General features: G+C 48.7%; 1 protein-coding gene across 1 annotated transcript in view; it reads left to right on the forward strand.

Moving 5' to 3' along the window:
- Positions 1 to 1,100: 1,100 nt before the first annotated feature.
- Positions 1,101 to 22,068, forward strand: part of HS3ST4 (heparan sulfate-glucosamine 3-sulfotransferase 4) — a 113,739-nt gene continuing 92,771 nt past the window's right edge. The window contains exon 1 of the mRNA XM_005288873.4: positions 1,101 to 2,163. Coding sequence (XP_005288930.3) covers positions 1,520 to 2,163 — 644 coding nt within the window. The 5' untranslated portion in view covers positions 1,101 to 1,519. The remainder of the gene's footprint in view (positions 2,164 to 22,068) is intronic.

A 22,068-nucleotide genomic window follows, 5' to 3' on the forward strand; every position in this document is an offset into this window, starting at 1 on the left:
GATAAACACGGACGGCCACTGCATCCCCTTGCGTCCCATGGGAAGACGGTGCCTCCTTAGTCATGATGAGGAGAGCTCCTGGGTTGGGGGGGGCTCTACCCCAGGGGGGAACAGACTCTCCTGCCCATGGGGGGGGTGTCATCTAGTCTAGCCCCATCTTCGGGCTTTTCCCCGCAGAGGGAATCCCCACCTGTAGGGGCAGGGCCCAGCCTCCTCTCATGAAAGAGGAGGTGCCTTTCCCCTATGGCTGGGGGTCACAGTGGCCCCTGATTGGAGCCCCCAAAGACAGAAGATGGGGGCTGACAGCCAGTCACCCCAGAAGCCTGCAAAGGAGCGGGGGAAAGGCCCTGTCCTCCAAAGACTGGCAGGGATCAGTGCTGGGGAAGCTGTGCAGGAGTGGGGAGAAGCAGAGGGTGGGGGCGGGGTGATTGGGGGCAGGAGCAGGGAGGAGCCGTGGCTGGGGGACAGGGTGATTGGGGGCAGGAGCAGGGAGGAGCCATGGCTGGGGGACAGGGTGGCTGGGGGCAGGAGCAGGGAGGAGCAGAGGCTGGGGGGCAGGGTGGCTGGGGGCAGGGAGGAGCTGTGGCTGGGGGGCAGGATCGGGGGGCAGGGAGAAGCGGGGGAAGAGTGACTGAGGGCAGGAGCAGAGGCTGGGGGGCAGGGGCAGGGAGGAGCAGAGGCTGGGGGTCAGGGGCAGGGAGGAGCCGTGGCTGGAGGGCAGGGGGGCTGGGGGCAGCGGCAGGGAGGAGCAGAGGCTGGGGGCAGGAGCAGGGAGGAGCAGAGGCTGGGGGGCAGGGGCAGGGTGGCTGGGGCAGGGAGGAGCAGAGGCTGGGGGGCAGGGGCAGGGAGGAGCAGAGGCTGGGGGGCAGGGAGGAGCAGAGGCTGGGGGGCAGGGTGGCGGGGGGCACAGCCGGCAGACTGGCGCGGCAGGAGGGAGGGGCTGGGTGGCACACGAGTTGTAAGGCAGCAAGTGGGGACCGGGGACAGCCCGTGCTGCGGGGCGGGGAGGGGGGCAGCGGGGATTCGGGGGCGAGGTTGCCCGGGCGCGCGCTCTCCATCTCCGTTGCCAGCGCCGGGCGCGCTGCCCTCAGCCCCAGGCCGGCCCGGGGCGCGGTGCCAGGCGCGGTGCCAGCCCCGCTCTCCCCGCCGCCCCGTGCCGGGGGCGGGCTCTCCCCACGCCGGGAGCGCGCTCTCCTCCTCCCGCTCGGCACAAAGTTTAGCGGCAGGAACTCGGGCTGCAACAGTGCGAGGCGGCGGCGGCGGCGGAGCCAGAGCGCAGCGTCCCCGGGCGCGCCGCGGAGCCGGTCCCCATGCGCCCGGAGCCGGTCCCCATGCGCCCGGCCGGCTGGAGGCGGCTGCACCGCCGGGGCTGCGGGGCTCCGCGCTGACTGTGCCATGCGGGGCTCCCCCCCGGCGGCTGCGGGGCGGGAGGGCAGCGGCGCCCCATGCACACGGGGCTGCCGGGCGGCGGCTGACACCATGTGCGCCCGGTGCGCGGGGCTAGGAGCGGGGAGCAGTCATGGCCCCCCCCGCCCAGCCTGGGGCGCAGGGCGGGCGCGGCTCTAAGGGGCCCCCCGCTCGAAAGCTGCTCTGCATGTGCAGCCTCTCGCTGTGCCTCACCTACCTGTGCTACAGCCTGATGGGGGGCACCGGCCCGGGCGCCCTGCGCTCCCCCGCCGGCCTGCGCGGCTTCCCGGCTCCCAGCGCCCTGCGCGGCTCCCCGGCTCCCAGCGCCCTGCGCTCCCCCGCCGGCCTGCGCGGCTCCCCGGCTCCCAGCGCCCTGCGCTCCCCCGCCGGCCTGCGCGGCTCCTCGGCCACCCCCGCGCCCCCCACTCGGGCCAGCAACGCCAGCCGCCCGGGAGTGTCGGCGGCCGCCTGGCTCCGGACTGCGCTGGCCCCCGGCGAGGTGATCGCGGCGCAGAGCGGCGCCTTCGAGAGGGACCCGCAGGAATCCAGCACCACGGACGAGGAGCTGAGCCGGGCGGGCAGCACCACGCCGGACTACGGCGAGAAGCGGCTGCCGCAAGCCCTGATCATCGGCGTGAAGAAGGGGGGCACCCGGGCGCTGCTGGAGGCCATCCGGGCGCACCCCGACGTGCGCGCCGTGGGGGTCGAGCCCCACTTCTTCGACAGGAACTACGAGAAGGGGCTGGAGTGGTACAGGTGAGCGCCGGGCGGGGCGGCCGGGGGCAGAGACACCTGCGCGGGGCCAATAGCGGGCAGCCTGCGCCCCCCCAGCGGGAAGGAGCCGGGCCTGTGGCCGGGGGGGAGCGCTCCTGGCTGGAAGGGCTGGGCCCGGGCTCTCCCTGGCCTGTTTGGAGAGAGCCCCCGGGCAGGTTGGCTCCACTGCGCTGCCTGTAGCCCTCCCCCCGGGACCCTCTCCGGCTCCTTCCCGCTCCCCTAAGGCACCATCGGCTCCGCCCTGGGAGCAGGTGGCAAATTCCCTTCACCCCATGCCACCCTCTGGAGGCTCTGGCCTCATGCCCCTGGGGGGGCGGGCTGTGCCTTGGGGCCTGAGGGGCGCTTGGCTGCTGTGCTGGGTACCAGGGGCTGTAGCGGTGGGAGGCAGCCCCAGCCCAGCCCTCAGGGACAGAGCCTGGGGCGGGGTATTAGTAACGATTGTGCCCAGGGCTGAGGAGAAGAGAGGGTGAGTTGTTAGTGGCTTGACTTGCCATTGCCTTGCTTTTGTGGGTTTGTGTCTGGTGTGTGTGTGTGGCTCACCCTGCAGGTTTTTGTGTATTTAAAATCTAACCCCCCCCCCCTGCAGAAGTTCTCACATTGAGTCTATTGCTTACTTATTTATTGCCAACAGCGGGCTCAAGTCTGCCCATCTCCTACCTGGCAGCTTACCTGAGCAAGGTACTGTCTCCAGGATCTGTGTGAATCCCAGCCATGCCCTCCGCTTTCAACTGCAGGCACCTTGGGATTGGTTAACCACATCAAAACAATATATAGGGGACAGATGAGGCCCCAGAGCAGCTAATGCCTGGTGTGGAGGCAAATTGTGCAATAACAGATTTAAATGCAGGCAAAATAACTGTATAATTAATGTTACTGGCTATTATACTATTTAAAATACAGGGTTCTGATGGAGATGCCAGAAATAGATAAAAAATGCATTTTATGCGGCTCCCAGTACACAGAAGATTTGAACAGATTGCTCCGGGTAGCTGCACTTGCAATATACAAATCTAGACTGTTCAGTAGTTAATAATGACAGAAATAAACAAGCCTGCAAGCCCAGGTGATAGCTGCAGTTTTAAAGTGACAATAAATAAACAAGGATTCTTTCCTCATCCAAGCCACAGCATCCTGAATTTACTTCCCAAATGGAGATTTATTCCTTCTATGCAACAAGTTCCATCTGCTAGAAGTTTTTGAATTGATTGGACTGAGCTCTGTGTGTGAATTACTCTTGGTATTGCCGTTTGATCTAACACATTTAAAACGTTTAACGTAGACTCCTTTTAACCTGTTCCAATATATGAACACAGGCTGAATTCATCAGGAGGGTTCTTTGCTCTTTCAACATATCAAACTAATTGCGATGTTCACTGGTTTGAAATATTTATCTCAAAACTTGAAAACACAAATCATGAATTTAACTTGAAAATTATTGATGATATTATTTTTTAGTTTCTGGCAGTACCCGCACTGTGCTTGTTGCTTTCCAAATAGGAAATAGTCATGATTAAAACATCGAGGTCCTGGCTTTTTATTTCACTCATTAGGGTAGTTGACTGAACAGCTGGAAAGAATGAGGAACATTTTCAGTTTCAGAGGCAAAAAATTAACAACTGTTTGAATTAGCTGGTTTTTTTTTTTAAATAAAAATAAAGTGTGAGGTTTTCATGTCAACACTAACTTAGATGTGATCATCTTCAGGCAGGTTTCCTCAGAAATTTTGGAAGCAAAGTGTTTGCAGTAACACTTATTTGCTGTGGCATTGCTTGGCTTTATTATGATGCCCAGCGATTCTCCGAGGAACTCCAGTGAAGTGGAGACCAGCAATCAGAGAGTACTTGTCTGAGAGCTTGTTTGTTGTGTGCTGTCAAAGGCTGTGTGTGTTGCATCAACATCTGGACATGAGGAGGACTGGCTCAAGTGATTTTATTTTGTGCACACTTTATTTCAAACAGCCAACATCCTATTTTACCTAATTGTCACCCAGGAAAGCTTTTCTTTAAAGACCAAGTTTAGAAACTCGATGAAAGAAGCTAAAGATAGGGGTGTAGAGAGGTTTGGTTTTGTTCAAAATAGGCGGAAGAAGATCAAGCATTGAATATGCCAAGCAGCTGTGTTTTCATCTTGAAAGTAAAGCTGGGAGAAAAGGGCCGGGGAGTGAGCGTAGCTTTCCCTTGGAGCGAAAGGCACAAACAGGTATGCATCTGCAGAACAGTATTCAGATCTTTTTGTCATTCTTGTAGCTATGTGGTGTTGCTCTCATAGGTTTATTTAAGCTCATTTTTAGTGCTGGTGAATGGTGTTGGACTCAACAGCTGTGGGCACTAGGGTGACCAGACAGCAAGTGTGAAAAATCGGGACAAGGGGCGGGGGATAATAGGAGCTTATATAAGAAAAGGTCCCAAAAATCGGGACTGTCCCTATAAAACCGGGACATCTAGGTACCCTAGTGGGCACTGAAATCTACTGGTTACCCGACCAGCAGCCACAGCGCAAGCAGTGAGCAGATCTTCGTCTCAATCCTGAGCTGGAATTGCCATATTGGAAGACAGCAAGGAGACACATCTAGTAGCTATCCTTAGTGCCTCAGAGTAAGCCCTAAATCCCCATTTTTGACACATGAAGGGGATTCCTTCCTGACCCTAGCTGATGGGGAGCTTCTGTCCTGCATCATGAAGGTTGAGAGTCTTTGCAATTGTATCCTAGCTAGAGAAATTGCAGATGTTATTCATATTCACATAAATGTCTGTTTTTAACCTTCTTGAATTACTTGCATTAATGTCTTCTGGCAGTGAGTTCCACGGGATACTTACACATTTGGTAACATGTGGCTTCCTTTTGTCCATTTTAAAACTGTTGCCTTTTAATACTATCAAATTATTATTTTCTAGTGTCATGGGGTGGAAAATGGGGCCACGTTACTGGCCTTCTCTGCATCATTCATTGTTGAAAGTTTGTTCTGGTGATTACTGTACTGTCCTAGGAAACAATAACTTTATGTTCTACTCCAAACTCTGCCGACATGGCCTAGAGCCAGTTCCCTTTTAACTTCCCCATACCTCAGCTTCCTAATCTGTAAAATGGGGATAATAATACTTAGCTATTTCTTTTGGCTGTGTATCTTGCTACAGTTGGTCATGCCTTTGTCTCCTTGAGTTTGACTGCTGTAATACACTCTACATGAGATTATATCTTATGACGCTCCAGAAGCTGAAGTTAGTGCAAAATACACTTTATGTAGGGAATCGGTGACACCGGTTCTCTAGAGTCTGCTGTTTTCTGTTAGGTTTAGGAAAAGCTATGTGAATGGGTGATCTGTGCTGATTGTGAGAGTTCGAAAGCCAGGGTTACAGTTTATGTGGAAATTACAGAATTGAAATCTTCCTACGTGTGTACTGATGTATTATGTTTAAGGTGGAGTTAAGGCTGCATGGAGTTGTTCAGGATTAAGGTGTCCGATTTGGTGATTCCACACACTTTTTAGTGTTAGGATGTTTCAGGGATTTGTTCAGTGGTACATCTTCCCTTCAATTCCATTCATAGCCTTCAGTGTAAGTTAACTGTTGCTGAATTTCCTAGATTTTCTTTTTTCTAAATGTAGGATGTATTTTGAATGCTATTAAAAGTTGTATTTAAGGGTTTGTGGGAAGCATTATCTATTTTTAGCCTCTCTTTTTCTTAACAATCCAGTGATATTTCTTTCTGGCATATATGTCTTTTGCATGTTCTCAGTTTCACCTCTTTCTTTTATCGGAGACATTGGTACTTAACAGTAGATATTATCCTTCATGATAAAGAGAACTAACTGCATCCCTTCTACAATGCCAAAATGATTTGCTCCACAGTGAATCATTGTGAGGTTTGTCAAAGGTCATGAGGTCTTCATTTCCATCAAAGTGGAAATTAACTGATGCCTCTTCATTCCTTCCTTACCCTTCTAGATCACATGATCTTTCTATAATCCTAAATATGAATTGCCATGGATTTTTAGTCAGTACTCGGTGCTTTTATAATCCAAGACTTTCCCACAGTCAACACAGGGGAATGTCTTTCACTGCAGAATTAACTTGGGTGTCCAGCACTCGGGGCTGAGTACGGGGGTTGCCCTAGTCAGGGTGTGAGCTGCCACACTGCAAATCCGGACTCGACTGCGTCCACACAGTTGCTGTGCTCATCCATGTTAGCACTGGAACTTCTGGGGGCTCGTAGTGCTGCAGCATGATGTGATGCTCTGTGATTCTTTCCTAGTGAATTGTGGGAGAACTTGTCTGTCCTTCTGGGCACACGGGGGAATTGTGAGAAGGCATCGGAGGACTGTCAGCACTTGTGTGGCTTAACCTGAATCCTCACTGCAAAGTGGGCAGGTTGCCAGCCCAAAGGTAAGCCATGTTCATGCGTTAGTCTAGACCCCAGGATGGGCCAGCTAGCCCGGGTAAAGCTGAGGCGTGTGTGTGAATGAGAGCCAGAATAAGGCCAACCCCACCTAATAGCCTGGTTTAACTCTGCAGCGAGGATGGACCCACAGTCATTTCTGGAGCTCGGATACACCTGTCATCTTGCAGTGTTAGATGCCAAAACTTGTATTCTTTAAACATTTGTCATCTACTATGAAACCCTTTGGCAAAACCCCGCGTACTCCAGAAGACGCTGGACCTGGATGCACAAGAGAAATATGCATCTGAAATAACAGTTGGCTCATTCTTTTCCCCCCGTGAGAAACAGCACTGATATTCTGTTTCTTGTATTCTTTAAACATTTGTCTCTTGTGCATTCTGTGGCGAAGTCTCCGAAATCTCTGGCACTCTGTTGCAGCTTCATTTCAATTGAAACGTGGATGAAATACTAGCGGAATGATACAGTTAGCACACTAGCCCCTGTGCTGCTCATTTAGAGGTTCATGTAGAAACAGCATCAGATAAAATGATGAGATCGGCTTTCAGCATGCGGCACCTGCAGCCTGTTCCTGCATTGTAGGACTTGTCCCATGGAAGCAGGTTTGGGGACTTGGGCTGAGGGCATGTGGGGCATTGTCACTGTCTGGGACAGGGGCGGCTCTATGGTTTTTGCCGCCCCAAGCACGGCAGTCAGGCGGCTTTCGGCAGCGTGGCTGCGGGCGGTCCGCTGGCCACGCGGATTCGGTGGCATGCCTGCGGGAGGTCCGCCGGTGCTGTGCCTTCAGCGTCCCCGCCGCCGAATCCGCGGGACGGGCGGACCTCCCGCAGGCATGCCGCCGAAGGCAGCCTGACTGCCACCCTCACAGCGACCGGCAGGCCGCTCCCCGCGCTTGCTGCCCCAGGCATGCGCTTGCTGTGCTGGTGCCTGGAGCCGCCCCTGGTCTGGGAGAGCATTAAGTACATTAGCGAGGTGTGATCAGCAAAGAAATAGTTAATCATGCTGGCATTTAAATTGTCAACTTTAGGTATCACAGGAGCTCACTGAGAAGGGTGGGACAGTTCATGGATCTCAGAGCTATTGTTTCAGCTGCTTGGAGGTTCAGGAAGCTTCACGCTTTCAAGGTTATCTTGGCATCTGAAAAGGCTAGAAACATTTTTAAATGAAAGTTTAGAGTCTGTAGCATCCATTTGATAACAAATGCACCATTTGTAACAAAATATGACAGGCCTCATAACGTAAATACAGCATTTATGACTAGCAATGTTAAATCCAATATTTTCACATTAATAACCAGGGCATGTTTCCTGTGTCTTAGATTTTCAAATAATCTATAAATCAGTGAATTTTCAGATCTCAAACTTCAGGAATTAATTTGCTAGAGGGATCCAAAAAAAGGTTAGACTCATAAAAATCAAAATGGAGACATTTTAAAATGATTATAACTAACAGATTTACTGGTAAATTCTCAGAAAATTCATTTGGTACTGTTAAGAGTAAGTGCTGTAAGTATGGGGAGGATATGATAAATTTATATTCTTCATTCATAATGAAGACCTTTCATCCTTTTAGTGAAACTCTCAATGCAACTTTAACTAAGGAACTGCTATGGTGTCTTCATAATTATAACCTTGCTTTTACTTCATGGCTCATTCCCTCTTATGCCTCAATCCTTTAGGCTTAACTTTTCGCACGTGCACCAATGGGCCTATGTTCCTGGGGAAGGTGAAATGCACGTTCCTTGTCTGTCTTGTCTTTCTAGGCTGTCAAATTGTTCGGCTAGGGCCTGTCTAATTTGGTTGTAACATGCCCAGCACAATAAAGCCCCCAGATGCTACAGTCATATAAATAATTAATAACACCAATAAATCAGGGATCCTTGTCCTGAATAATACAAGAAGCTGCTTCAGGAATTATCTGTTTCCGAACCAGTTGGTCCAAGAAGCAATTGCACTGGGATTGAGAAACTGATTCTTTAAACCACACCCCTGTGGCCACTACACTAGTGCAGGGATAGACAACGGGCGGACCATGGGCCAAATCCGGACCACCAGACCCTTTTTTATTTACTGATTATTATCATTATTGTGATTGCAGTGTGAAAAGATGTTGCTCTGGAGTGTGGACCTTATCTATACCTTGACCAAGGAATTTGGATCTTGACAAAAAAGAATGGATTACCCCTGCACTAGTGCATCTTTGGGTAGTGACTGTCGTGCACTATTGTCATTTGAGCAGGTTTTGTTGCCTCCCTGCTGTTGCTACCATTCTGTGTTCCCCATCCCTGGCTGTGCTGATCGAGAGGCCAGTGGTCTGTGCTTCACACTCGTACAATGTTTGTACTCCTGTGACCTGCGATTTGTATCCACGCAGATTGAACAGCATGAATTACCTTTCAGGTAGATTGGTTTCCATGGCCATGCGTCCCTGGGGCCTCTCTGCTCAGACTGCCAGCAGGGGAAGTGAGAGGAGGGTAGGGGCAAGGAAGGCTAAAGACCCTGGACTGAGACCATGGACTCATTTCACATTGGGCCCCGAACAGCCATCAGATAGCAATAGCCTTTGGTCACCTCAGTGTTAATCCTGGGCTGTTTGAATCTCACTGTTGTGCTGCTGTGTAATATTTATACCCCTCTATTCCGTGTCATAATATTCAGAAAATAAAATCACCGCCACTAGGGCTGACATTCAGCGCTGAGGGGCACTATAGGGTGGATAGATAGATGGGGCTTTTCTTCTAATGATGTGGGAGACTGCTGGTACTTTGTAACTACTGTATTTCTCTGTGAAAGGCCTTTCCCGTGTATACCGTATCCTCAGCACTTCTGATCCTTTAGGAAAGGGGGATTGATTTTTCCAGGTCCTGCTGTGAGTTGGCTTTGGCTGAAATGCAGTGACTCAGCTGCCCCCCCTTACACTGCATTGGGATTACCCTGGGCTATGAATTTTAAATTATACACACACGTACCCCATTTTAACATTGGTCATTTCAAGACTATCACCTCTCATTTCTCCTTAAACATTTAGGACCTGATTTTCCGTGGTAGCCTCTAATGTTGAGGCACAATTTTGCACCTGCAAATAATTCTGGGATAATATCAGTGCTGTTTCTCACGGGGGGAAAAGAATGAGCCTACTGTTATTTCAGATGCATATTTCTCTTGTGCATTCCTGTGCAAGGCAGAGATGCATGTATATGTATACACCCCACTTAGTTCTGTAGCCAGTTCTCACGAAAATTGACAGAAGGACTGTAATAGACGTCAATGCTCTTTTGATTGGGCCTGTACTGTGCATGCCAAGGGCCAGACTCTGCCCTTGGCAAGGTGCCTGGAATTCCCTATTCTTGCCCTGCTGAGAGGTTGGGGGCGGGGATGAGTAAAGGTCTCCCACAGGCTACGTTAGCCTCTTCAGCTGGGGGCTGGATCTGCTCCCAAACCAAGAGCTACTAGGTGACTCTACGCCGGTGCAGACAGGTCTGGCCCAGGTCTTAGGCCAGGAGAGCTACATTTCCCAAAGATGGTACCTGGCTTCTCTTAGCCTTGCTGTTTTGTTTCAGGTAGAGGGATGTAGGGAGACATCAGGCTTCGCTTCAATGTCATATGGCCTAATGGCCACAGAGCAGCACCTAGCGCTCAGCATCCCCACGCCGGCCGCAGACACTGAGCTCAGCCCTGCGCAGCAAAGGGCAGCGTGCTCGCAGGGCAAGGGGCAGCGTGCTCGCAGGGCAAGGGGCAGCGTGCTCGCAGGGCAAGGGGCAGCGTATGTAGAGCAAAAGGGAGCGTGCTCGCAGGGCAAGGGGCAGCGTGCTTGCAGGGCAAGGGGAGCGTATGTAGAGCAAGGGGCAGCGTGCTCGCAGGGCAAGCGATGCGGGAACACCCATTCCTGCTGGAAGGCCAGCGCTAGCGCCAAGCTGCTCCCCCTGCCCCCTTTTAGATTTATTATTTGTTTGCTGCTGAAAGGGCCTTGGGGGGCCCCGGTGCACAGAGTCCCTCCCGGCCTCCTAAGAGGAACCAGACCTCAGTGAGCTCAGAGCTATGCGCCTCCTCAGCATGACGGAGGTCACGCCCCCACCTCCTCAGCCACACCCACTGCTCGTCCAAGCTCCACCCCCTTGTGCCCTGCACTCTGGAAAGGGAAGGAGCAGAAGCATGGGGCTTGAGACCTCCTGCACTCAGAGTGGAGGATGAAGCCTTGTGCTTCTCCCCACACGTAGACTCTATTCACACTCACATGGCAACACGAGGACCTTGTGCTCCCCGCTGGGTGCTGTGCATGGGCTTGCGGGGTCATGGTCATGGTCATCATCTCGGCTATCTGTAAGCGACCACAAACAGGAGCAACTAAAGATTTCCCCAATTAAGCATTTTTTCTTTGCTTTCTGACTGATTACCTGTTCAGGGGGCTATGCCTGCCCCATCTCTGCTCCTGTACCCGTTCACTGGGGCATTCATCCTTCCCCCACGACCCCCTGATTATCCAGGTCAGAGCTCTATTAGCAACGCTTCCAATGAGCACAAGCAGATATAGGTCTGAGTGCGAGGTCCCCCCTGCTCTGTCAAACTGAAGTCCCTTCTGTTGGATTATGACTGTCCCAAAGCCGTCCTTAAACAGGGTATGATGGAGTTACAAGTTGGAAGATAAATAACAACCACCAAAAGGTCAAGTTGTGTTTCTTCTAACACCTTTTTGCCAGATGGGGACCAGCGCCACACTGCCAGGCCTGGAACGATTTACACATCAATATACGTATGTGGGAACAATGAAGCTTTGGAGCATTGGTCTCAGTAATCCACAGAGGAAATTCCACAGTGCTTTGCTTCTAACGATTTGTCATTTGTATGATCGAAGTTTGCAGAGTGAGCTTTGTGTGACTGCCGTTTCACACCGGCCATGCAGCGGCTGCAGCAAAGGGCACAACAGGAAACCCAGAAATAGGACTGAGCCCCTTTGGAAAACACGGTGGAAAAGAATCAGCTGGTTACATTTCTGGGTTTAAATGATGTGTTTGACCCCTATTCATGTATTGATTTAGTGAGGCATGTTCTGCTTTGTAAAAACTGTGGTCTAGGGAAGGGAGGAACAACAGGTTTACAAAGAAAGTTAAGAGCAAAGGCTTTTGCTTTTCAAAGTGAAAATTCCACCACAGATTGGTGACACCTTCTATTGAGAGCAGTTTGAATCCTCTGCTTTTCATGGATCTCTTTTTCCTCCTGTTGTCATGGGGATTTCTTTTCCCTGAGTTATTATATCATGCACTTCAGCAGAAATTGTATTGCTTTTGGGGCCGGCCAGGCTCATGTGGGACATTTCTCACTGCTCACGGTGTAACACGCTGAAGTAATTTCTTTCAAATGTTTTTTGCTTGAAGTGGTTTCAATGAATTGAGAAGGGTAAGAGTGTGAATGAATGGCTGAGAATTTAGCACTGAGTTCAAGTAAGGAACATACAATATCAAACTTTCCAAAGCATTAAGTGTGGATATTGTAATTTCAGTGTGGCATATACATAGCTAGCAGTCCATTTTATTCGTTTCCTCCCCAAGGATTATTTAGCATTGGAATCTGTTTAAATTGCTTTTCAGCCCCTTTTCAAAGTTTTATTGTAAATCACAGGCTATCTGAATGTCTTCATCCAAGGGGAAAATTATTGTTGTTCAGATTGAGGATATAGGGTTCAATCCTGCAAGATGCGGCATACCCGTTAACTTCCGTGGGAGCTGAGGGCACTCCGCACTTGGCAGGATCACGCCTATGACCTAGTCCTCACACACACAAGTCGTTCTGACACATGGGAGTTGCTCCCATTGTAGTCAGTGAGGCCACTTGGCTGAGTAAGGGTTGTTCATGTGAATAAGTATTTGCGGGATTAAACCTTGAACCCTCAATTCTGCAAAGATTTACACCGATGTCTCACTTTCCTATTGAATTTAGTGGGATCATTCACAGGCGGAAAGTTCAGCCTCAGTCTTTGCAGGATCAGGGCCTTAACCTGTAACCGCTTTGGGGCAGAGACCTCGTCATTTGATTTCCCTGTGAAGGGCCCAGCATACGCTTGGCACCGTGTCAATATAAACCATTGGTTGACATATTGAGAAAATGCCTTAATGTCAACATTAGGGGGCTATCCCGGAGCTTTTAATGTGGCCAGAAAACATTGTTTCCTTTAGAGAACCAAGTCTCTGGATTTTTCTAAGGCCAGTTTCAGCCCTAGGAGTCTACACCCACTGAAGCCAAGGGGAATCACTGGCATGAGGGGAACATATAGGCAATTGGATTCCCTAGCTGGGACTCCTGATCCGTGGTCTCCAGTGTGGCGCTGGCTGTGGCATGGCTACCTGCAGTTCATCTTCCCTTTTCCCAGCTGCTGGAAGGCCCTTGAGCATGGTGGAGTTTGGAAACTCACTAATTACTCCGAGTGAGACTCTCCTTGTTGGCAGCAGGAAGGCGGCACTCTTAGGCAAACCTTGTTAATTACTGCAATCGAGACTCCAAAACCAACTGCCGCTTGTGAACACAACATTCATTGGGTGTTTTATTCCCGTCCAGGTCTCTGCTCTACAGTTGCATTTAGTTAGTCGCCATTTCAATGCTGAAAGAGTATTTAAAAAGCAAAGTGTTTGAAGGCTTTGGAAAAAAATCATACTTATGAAAAATATCTATTTTTGTAAATCTCCAATTTTTTTCCCCAAAATCTCCACACCAGTTAGTAAAAGTTGCAAGATTTGCTGTTTTTCTCCCTGTCAGATTGTACATCTAAGCATCATAAACTTGCTCTTTATTGCTTTAATAGTTACAATCGCTAGTGACATTTTATGTAAATGATGGCATTTACCTTGACAAACTCTCCTGTGAAGTACAGTAACTTGAAAGAATTTATTTTGCAATATAAACAGGCCCAAAATGCCTGGGGTGGATGTAAAATTCAGCGTGGTTTTTACAGCTAAGTTCTTCCCAAAATGTCCTGCTAGGTATACCTAGCTCAGGCCCCAGCTGGAGTCGGTCAGCTCCAAATTGAATCAGTGCTTGAGAGAAACTGAGTAAAGGAGGCTTATGGGAAAGACGAATCGGCAAAGAGCTTGAAGCTACATTCTAGAACGTGTGAAGCAGCACAGGACGTTGGATAAAAGCACTAACTGCCAGGTGTTGTGTTCATTAGGAAAATTGTTGGAACACATCTTGAGCCAAAATTTGCTTTTAGTTGCATCCATGGAGCCACTCTGCAGCAGAATTTGGCCCGTTCTGTTATGAATGAATAAAGGCCTTGGGCTCTTTAGGCCAAGAGCCAGAATTCACAACTCTCTGATGTTTTGGACCCACATACACCTCCACCCCACACAGAGATGGACAAGCAACACAACTGACGTTCCATCACTATTCTCCCACATGTGTAAATAGCATTGCTTCAACCATGTCGCTGCCCTTTCTACATTCACACTCCCTGAACATTTGTGTAATTCACCTTGACAAGCAGGGGGTTCATGGAAAGTGAATTTCAGACCCACGTACAGAAGCATTTGTTGAAACCAAATTTTGGATTCACATAGTCAAGTATGCATCCTGCACTCATCCAATCAGGGAACAAAAGCAAAGCCATGTGACATTCTGACCAATTGCAATGAAGTAACATTGCTGTGAAACTGAATTCGCGGGGAACACTTTGCCATCACCACAAGGAACTAAAAATATCATCTAAAAATCAAAAATGTATACATTGGAGGAAATCACAGCCTGGATGATGTGTGCAGAAAAAGGGTAAATTAGCCGGACCAGTAATTAATTGTAAATTATACTTTCAGCTCTAATCCCAATTACAAACCGTGAATTTTATAGTCATTTCTTTTGGAGGAGATCTCTAATTGGCCAGTAGTTTATCCCCATTTGGTTCTTCCCCCTAGAGATATTGGCATTGATTCTGCTACCTTTTGCGTACAAAGTCAGCACTCTAACCTGCGAGCTAATTTCCCATCTATTTGTTTCACCTAAATTAATCCCAGCTGCCATCACTGCTCTCCTGTCTCTAATTTTGGGCCTCAGCAGGGTAAGCGGTACACGCTGATGGGACAAAGGTGCTGCTAGCATGTGACGGTTGAAGAAGGGATGGCATTGTGCTGTTTATATGGCCGCGAAGCACAAAAATAAAGAAAAAAGTGAGTGGATTTAACCGCTACTAGTGAGAGCTGAGAGCCAGAGAGGAGTTTGACAGTGTTCATGTGAAAGGCCATGATCCTGGAATGAAATGGGCAGTCAGAACAATGCAGGATTAAAGATGTGATGGTAGCCAGTGGATACCAGCCCCTGCTACACCAGAAGGGGAATTAGCTTTTTGTAAACCTGATTCAAGTGATATGGCAAGGGCCAAGAAATAAAGTGCAGCCTCTTGGCCAACAGGAATGCTGCTTAATCTGTATGGCATGGTACCAGAAATGGAGCAAACTAAGCTACCCGAGTCTCTGTCTGTTGCCATTGAGTTCATAGCCACACTTGTGCCTTCCTGCCCTCCACCCACCAGCCCGACTTGGGTTAGAAGCACAGAGCTGGGGGATGCAGGCTTTAATGCTGCAGTTAGCACCCCTGGAAACTCCACAATAAGGTTGGTTGTTCAAGGTGGGATACGAGAGGCCGTGTCCAGTGCCCATCCCCTCTCTCTGCCTCCTTCCCAGAGCTTTAACCACAGGAGCGTCCCTTCGAGGGGTTTTCACACCCACGAGCAATGTGAGGGGAAAGAGGACATGGCAGGTGAGTGCAGTACCAAATGACAAGCTCTGTTTTACAAACACCTGTGCCTAGACTGCTGCCTTTTGCCTTCCGTCTTCTGGTCCAGTTTAACTAGGTGAGTTGGTAACCAAGCAACAGATCACCTGACAAGGGCTATGAAGTGCCCAAGTAGAATCACCTGGCTGGGGCGGGGGCGGGCAGAATCTTATAAAAGGTTTTCTCACTGGCCATGAGAAAGGTGAGCAGAGCAGGGCCAGAAGCAGACATGGCTGGGCAGGAGGAATCCTGCTGGACCCCCTGGAAAGACACTGATCAAATCCCCCAGGGCTCTTGGTGTGGTGAGGGTGCTGAGGTAGGGTTCTGCATGCAGGTTTGTCATAGATCTGTGTGTCTCGTTTGCTGTCTAAGAGTAAAGTGTGTGTGTGTGTGTGTTTGGAAATTCCTTTGCAGAGCCAGTGTGTTACTTGCTTGCACTGTCATGTAGTCCCTGCAGGGGCAAACAGTAAACCAGCAAGCCCACAGCTTCCCTGGAGCGCTGGGAGCATACAGCAGCTACCAGGGAAACTAGGGAGAGCTGGCACTAGTTTCAGGGTCTAGGCAACTAGACTGTAGAGTCCCCACTGCCAAGAGGGTTATCAGACACAGGCTCTGCACCTGGAGAGATTGCCTCCCGGGCCAGAGACGGACAGACAGTGCCTGAACTCCGCCCAGCCCTGGCGAGCTAAGAGCACACGGGATGGAAGGTTTGGGTTCAGAACAGCAGCTGCTGCTTGTGCGTCTCCTCCCATCCCCCTTCCACACTCATGTCAGCCATTGCATCATATGAGTAAGCTGGGCCGGGGAGATGACCTGTCCCTGTGGATGCACTACACATGCCTACATCATGAACAATAAAGGTTCCTTACTCCGCTCCAAATCCTCTGGAAACCTGAAAGAAAACAATCAAAGCACCATGGAAAAATGCCTGAAGCAATAACTTCATTGGTAAAGGAAGACATCTAGCTGAGAATTGCCAAGACCCACAAATCATAATGCAATTTCCTATGCAAAAAGGGTTTATCTTTATCTAAATATTATTCTGCATCATTACTCATTGAAGGGAAGCTATTGCTATCCTAGGTTAACTGAGTGAACTTTGCAACCACAGCTGCAAGCTTATCACACTGATGCTAGTTTGACTTTTATTGCTCCTGAATTGCAGTGATATTGTGAGATGTGAGTAAATGTAACACTCCGTTAGGAAATATTAAAGTTTTATACCTCTTTAGAATTAAAAAGATTAAAAGAGGCATTTCTGTGATCTAGTCCACCATGAAATTGGAATCTATTTGGTTGTAAAATGTTTAATACAAATATTCTAACAGTTAATGATAACGGTGGGAATAGGTTGGATTTAATGCTCAAAGCTAGCCTGGATTTTCTGAGGCTGATAAAACATATTGCTAGACTGTCACAACCCTTATGGCAAGAGTCACTTGCCATGGGTATAGTTACATCAGGGTGTTTCATTATAACCTTGTTTCTATATGCTCAGAACTTTCTGAAAACCTTTCATGTTGGGTTGAAATGGTCCATGGTGGGCATCTACCAAGGGGTGGCTGTTTAGAAAGTTTGAGGGAAGATTTCTGCAGCTGTTTCTGCAGTTTGCAATGGTGAGAAAATACTTTGCCATTGAAAGAGCCTTTGAAAGGTGTGTATTTGTTCATTTGTAACTTAAAAGTGGATGAACATAAAGCGGTGGCATTTTATTGCTCTCTTGGGACTAGGGCCCCCCATACAGCATAACACTGAAGCACATGCATAACTTTGCCAATGGGACAACGCATGTGCCTAGGTTTTTTTGCTGGATGGGTTCTAGGTCCTTCCCCTACTTCACATAACAGTCAGATAAGTGCTTAAAAGGGTGGTTTTGCACATATGCCTATTAGCTTAAGCTAGTGTTTAGAGCTTCAGTACTGACCTTGGAGCTAAGGATGAAATTCACACCTGTGCACGGAGGCCAATGATTTTGAGTGCTTAACAGGTAGACAGGCATGGTGATGGCCTTTGGCACAGAGATTCACCCTTAGGACTTGGATCCTGCAATAAACTCTGTGCAGGTTCGGGACCAACATCACTGTCATAGCTACTGTTTTGGTTGAAAACCTTCAGCCAAGCTGTATATAAACAGTTCTCCATGGGTAGATGTCTGTGCACAGGGGCTGAGTTCTGCGTCACTCCCTTCATGGCTGGTGAGGAAGCAGGGAGCCTTTCCCCGTGCAGAACTTCTAACCTCTGCAAGAAGAAGCTTCTCCCATGGGGAACTTTACTACTCTGACGACTCCCTTTCGTCTCTTCTTCTTTTCATCCCTGCAAGAGCAACGCTGGGGATTCCAAATGGAGTTTGTAAATGGGGCCAGTCCAATAGCTCCTCAGACTTATTCATGTTCTTTTCATTGTTCCTTTGTTTTCTTCAGGGGGACAAAGAAATTAAAATAAAAAACCTGACGTTAGGATGAGGTTAGGGTGCGTCTCTCAGTGCTCAAAGCTGGGGAAATGGAAAAACCCAGGTTGTCGTATTAACGTTCGGTGGCCGCGCTGCACGTACCTTGTATTCCTAGTCATGTCACCCTTTGTGAAAGTGCATTTTAATAGCTAAGCTATCAGCGGCACAACACTGATCACTCTGTTTTTAAATGTATAGGGCAGACTCTGGAGATCCTTCGTCACTGAACTGACCATGAGACCGTTGGCATTTCATTGCTGGACTTGTCGGTGCTTTAATGAATAACTTTAATGTTACATTAATGTAGGATTCTTGTACTTTAATTATTTGTGTTGCCATTGGAAATGAAGGGGCACAAATGGCAGTGAGTTCAAAAAGCAAGTGGCAGGTTTAATTGGCGGTATGTGTGAAGCTGGAAGTTCTTGGTGATTAACTGCACAATCCCTCGCAGGGCCAGCTTCTCCAGTCCAGCCGCGTTGTGCTCAGCATCAGAGCCCACGGAACAGGCAAAGATGGCTTGAGGCTGCCTTTGCGGCCTCCCGCCCCAATCCTGGGGACAGTAGGCCACAGTCTGATCCCTTATGTAAAGTAGAGCAGCCTCAAGGCTGCTCTACTGTGTGTCATGCTGCCTGTGGCACGCAGGGGATATTCCTACAGGTGGAGATCCCTGGGGTTCCCTTTGACCACAAGTTGATGGGGCATGAATGGCACAGGAGCTGCTATACTAACACTAATATCACCTGTGGATTCCTCTGTACATGGGGACTCCACCACCGGCAGTTACACTGGCTCTCAGGTTGCTTTGTGCTACCAGAAAGGTGCAAAGCTGCTTAATAGACCATAGAATCTGGCTCAGAATAGTACTCTGAAAAATATGCAACGGTACAAGGCTTGCTTTCTCTGAGTCCCATGCATGCCCGGCCTGTGGCAATAAAAACATTTCTGAAGATGTTTTGCATTCAAGGATTTGCAGGTTCCTGGCCCATGAATATTCAGATCCTGGCTTGTCCTTTCTGTGGGTGGGCCGTACCGATACTTTGCTCCTCTTTATTTCCCCCCCAGGGGATTCAATTAGTTCTGTTTGCTGTATTAGCAATAAACAATTCCCTCTGTGGCATAAACATGAGTTTGTGTTTCATTGTCTCCTTGTTACATTTTAAAAACTGAGCAGGGAAGGGTGAGCTGCTGGGGGGCTGCCCCGGTTTGCAGAGCCAAGCACAAGAGGGCACAAGATGTATGTGGGGCAGCATTGAGAATGAATGAAGAGTCTTGAAAACCACAAACTCAAAAGGTTGTTTCTGCCGAGACAGGAGCCCCGGCGAACAGGGCTTGGTTTAGCGGCCATGGGTAAAATGTTCACAAGTGCCACATCCCAGGGGCTCCGGGGGAACTTTTGGCACCTAAGTCACGTAGATGCTATTGAAAATTTTTACTCTATAGCCTTAAAAGTGGGGCCTGTTGGAGTCAGTTCTGAGAAGGCTCCTAAACACACAGCACCTTTCGTTACCCAGTGGGGATGGAATACATTTAACTGGTCTTTATTGAAACTGAAGCATGAGTTCCTTGGTGCTGAAACGTCAATTTCAATCCAACACAGAGATCTATTGAAATGATATTTGAAAACGTCCACGTTTGAAATATTCACTAGGGAACCGGGACTGTATCGAGGAGCCGTGTAATTTGACTTCCAGGGCATGGGAGCGCACAATGTAAAGAAAGAAATTAAGCTTTATAAGAGCCGTAATAACACTGATTACGTGGGCAGGGTATATAAATAATTATACAGGATGCCAGAATTTTGTTAGCAGTCTGCACTTTTTGGGGGTTGAAATGTCGTCAGGTACCTGAATAATGTTAACAGACCCATAAATCATTCTTATTTCACACTGCGTTAAACAGAAATCATATTAGTTACAACATTGAAGAGAATCTAAGTAAAGAAAAGGGAAAGGCAAGGTAGTAAGAGGAAACTAGATTTAAATCTAATTGCTTTTTCATGTGTATTTCACTGCTGTTTGCCTGGAACACAATAGTATTCTGTAGGAACTAAAAATTAGACTGTGCACGGGGAGGGAATTCACACAATGTTCCACATCTCCCATCCAGGTTGTTAACAGCACACACTTGTATGAACGGTGGATGAAAGAGGATGTCTTTGTTTATTTTAGTTTTTTAAATAGCTCGTCCTCTTCTTTCGGTGTCTAATACATTTTTAAGCTGGAGCACTGGTTTCTTTTTCATTAATGAGATTAAATCTAGACTCAGATGAGAATTTCTAGACCAGAATGCTCAGAATAGCTACTTGGACCTACATGGATTTAACTAGTGTGGGAATTCTTGGCGAAAGAGCTCTGTGCTTTTCCTGTCCCCAAGACTTGTGTGTCACACTTGGAAAAGGCCTGAACTTCCTCTAACGGAAAGTGAAGTGACTAATTAAACCCACTATGGAACCAAGGCTAGGACTGTTCTCCACAGCAGCCCGGCAGGTTGTGGTGAATCTCTTTGCTGCAGGTTTCAGCGGCTGTGACATATTGAAAGTTCCTGTTAATAACAACATAAAGCAAAGAAGCTTAAAAAGAAAATACGTCTATTTAAGATGAAAACCCATTTTAAACAGATGAAAAATGAGAGCGTAGGGCAGGATAAGCGGGATGGCAAAGTTAAGGAATTAATCACATGGGTTGTAATGTGGAAGGGAAATAAACGTGATAAAAGGATTTGTCTGAGTAGATTACAGACAAACAAAAAAAAGCACCGGGCATCACTGGCTTGGGAATTGTGCTCTTTAGAAATCTTCAATCATCCTTACAATCAATTCTGCATTTCCTTAATAGCGGTGTGAAACATGGCTCCTGTGCATTGGCTGAGATTAACCGCTAACTGCAAACCATACGTTAAATGAAGTATTGAATATTTGTCTCGCAACAATACACTTGGAAGTTGTTTATTTCTTTGCTAGGTCTTCTGCGATGCATTTAGGTACTGTACCTAAATTGTAAAATACATACTTGGAATATCCGCACTCAATAGTCTCCCAATGTCTCGCCTGCAGAGCACCTGTGCCGAGGACCCACAATTACAGGGAGTTCTTCTTCTAAACGGATTGTTTGTTTCGGGAGACAATTACACTGTGACTTTATTATACAATGTATGTTTCCCTGCAACAAACAATCTGCTTTATGGGTTTTCTTAGTAAAATACCAAGTTGAGATATGCTGTGCTCACTAATATGAGTCAATTGTACTGTGTTATCTGACCTTTAAGGAACTTGCAATCTATAATAACACGGTTCTACCGCAGATCCGCTAGTAAAAAGGCTCCGCTTCTGGGGAATTCAGTCTATAAACAAACGTAGCAGAGGTATAACAAGAGTAACTAGGCATCTTAACCCTTTTACTGCTGACTTTCTGAGGTGCCGAGTGGGAGTAGCATTCCAATGTAGATTGTATACTCCATTGCTACTGGAACAGAAAAGTCTCCCAGTATGCACCTGGGACGCTGTGCATCACGGGGAACTCTCCTGGGATATCGGCCCTGGGTTCTTGGGAGTCAGATAATACAAAACTGGAACCATTTCTCTCCAAATCATATCTTCCTCTGCCTCCCTGTTCTCCCCCAGTGCCCCTGGCACCAGCACCCCGCTCCCCAACTGTGGGCCCATCCTTGGTCCTTCGGCTTCTCCCCTGTGCTCGCCTGCTGCAGCCCCCGGTGACACCTGGGTGGGAGAGGGCTCCCCTGTCGTGCCTGTTTGACTGAGACCGTGAGGGGGGGTTGAGGCTTCAGCAGCTCCTTAGCCTGCAGCACCACCTCTCGGAGGCGAGGGCCTCTGGTCTCTTTGCGGCCATCTGTGTGAACTTACCCCTCAGCGCACCCCTCCAATGGTCAGGATAAAACAAGAGTAAAGAGATGAAATCCCATTAAATGAGAAGAACCCGTTTTCCTAGCCCCCTTGGCAGACTACTCTGCAAAGCCCAGCCAGGTGGGCACTGCGTGGCTTAGCTACAGAGACAGGAGGGCACACCGGACACCACTAGAAATCCACCTCTTGCCTGACTTTGCCAGGCCATGCTGAGACAGCATCTCCTCTGTGGGACTCAAAGCTCCCTGCTTTTCAAGGGCTTTGGGGCCCTTCCAGAGCCCAGTGTTATGCCAGACAGCCCCCATCTCTGTGTCTCAGCTTATCCCTAAAGTGTCTGTTAAAGGAGGATGCCTACAACAGGTGTCAGTAAAAGTTTGCATTCCCCTTCCTCCAGGCAGGGGGAGAAGCTCCTTTAGTGATGCTAAATCGCT

This window comes from Chrysemys picta, chromosome 10, assembly GCF_011386835.1.
Source record: "Chrysemys picta bellii isolate R12L10 chromosome 10, ASM1138683v2, whole genome shotgun sequence".
Classification (NCBI taxonomy): Eukaryota; Metazoa; Chordata; order Testudines; family Emydidae; genus Chrysemys; species Chrysemys picta.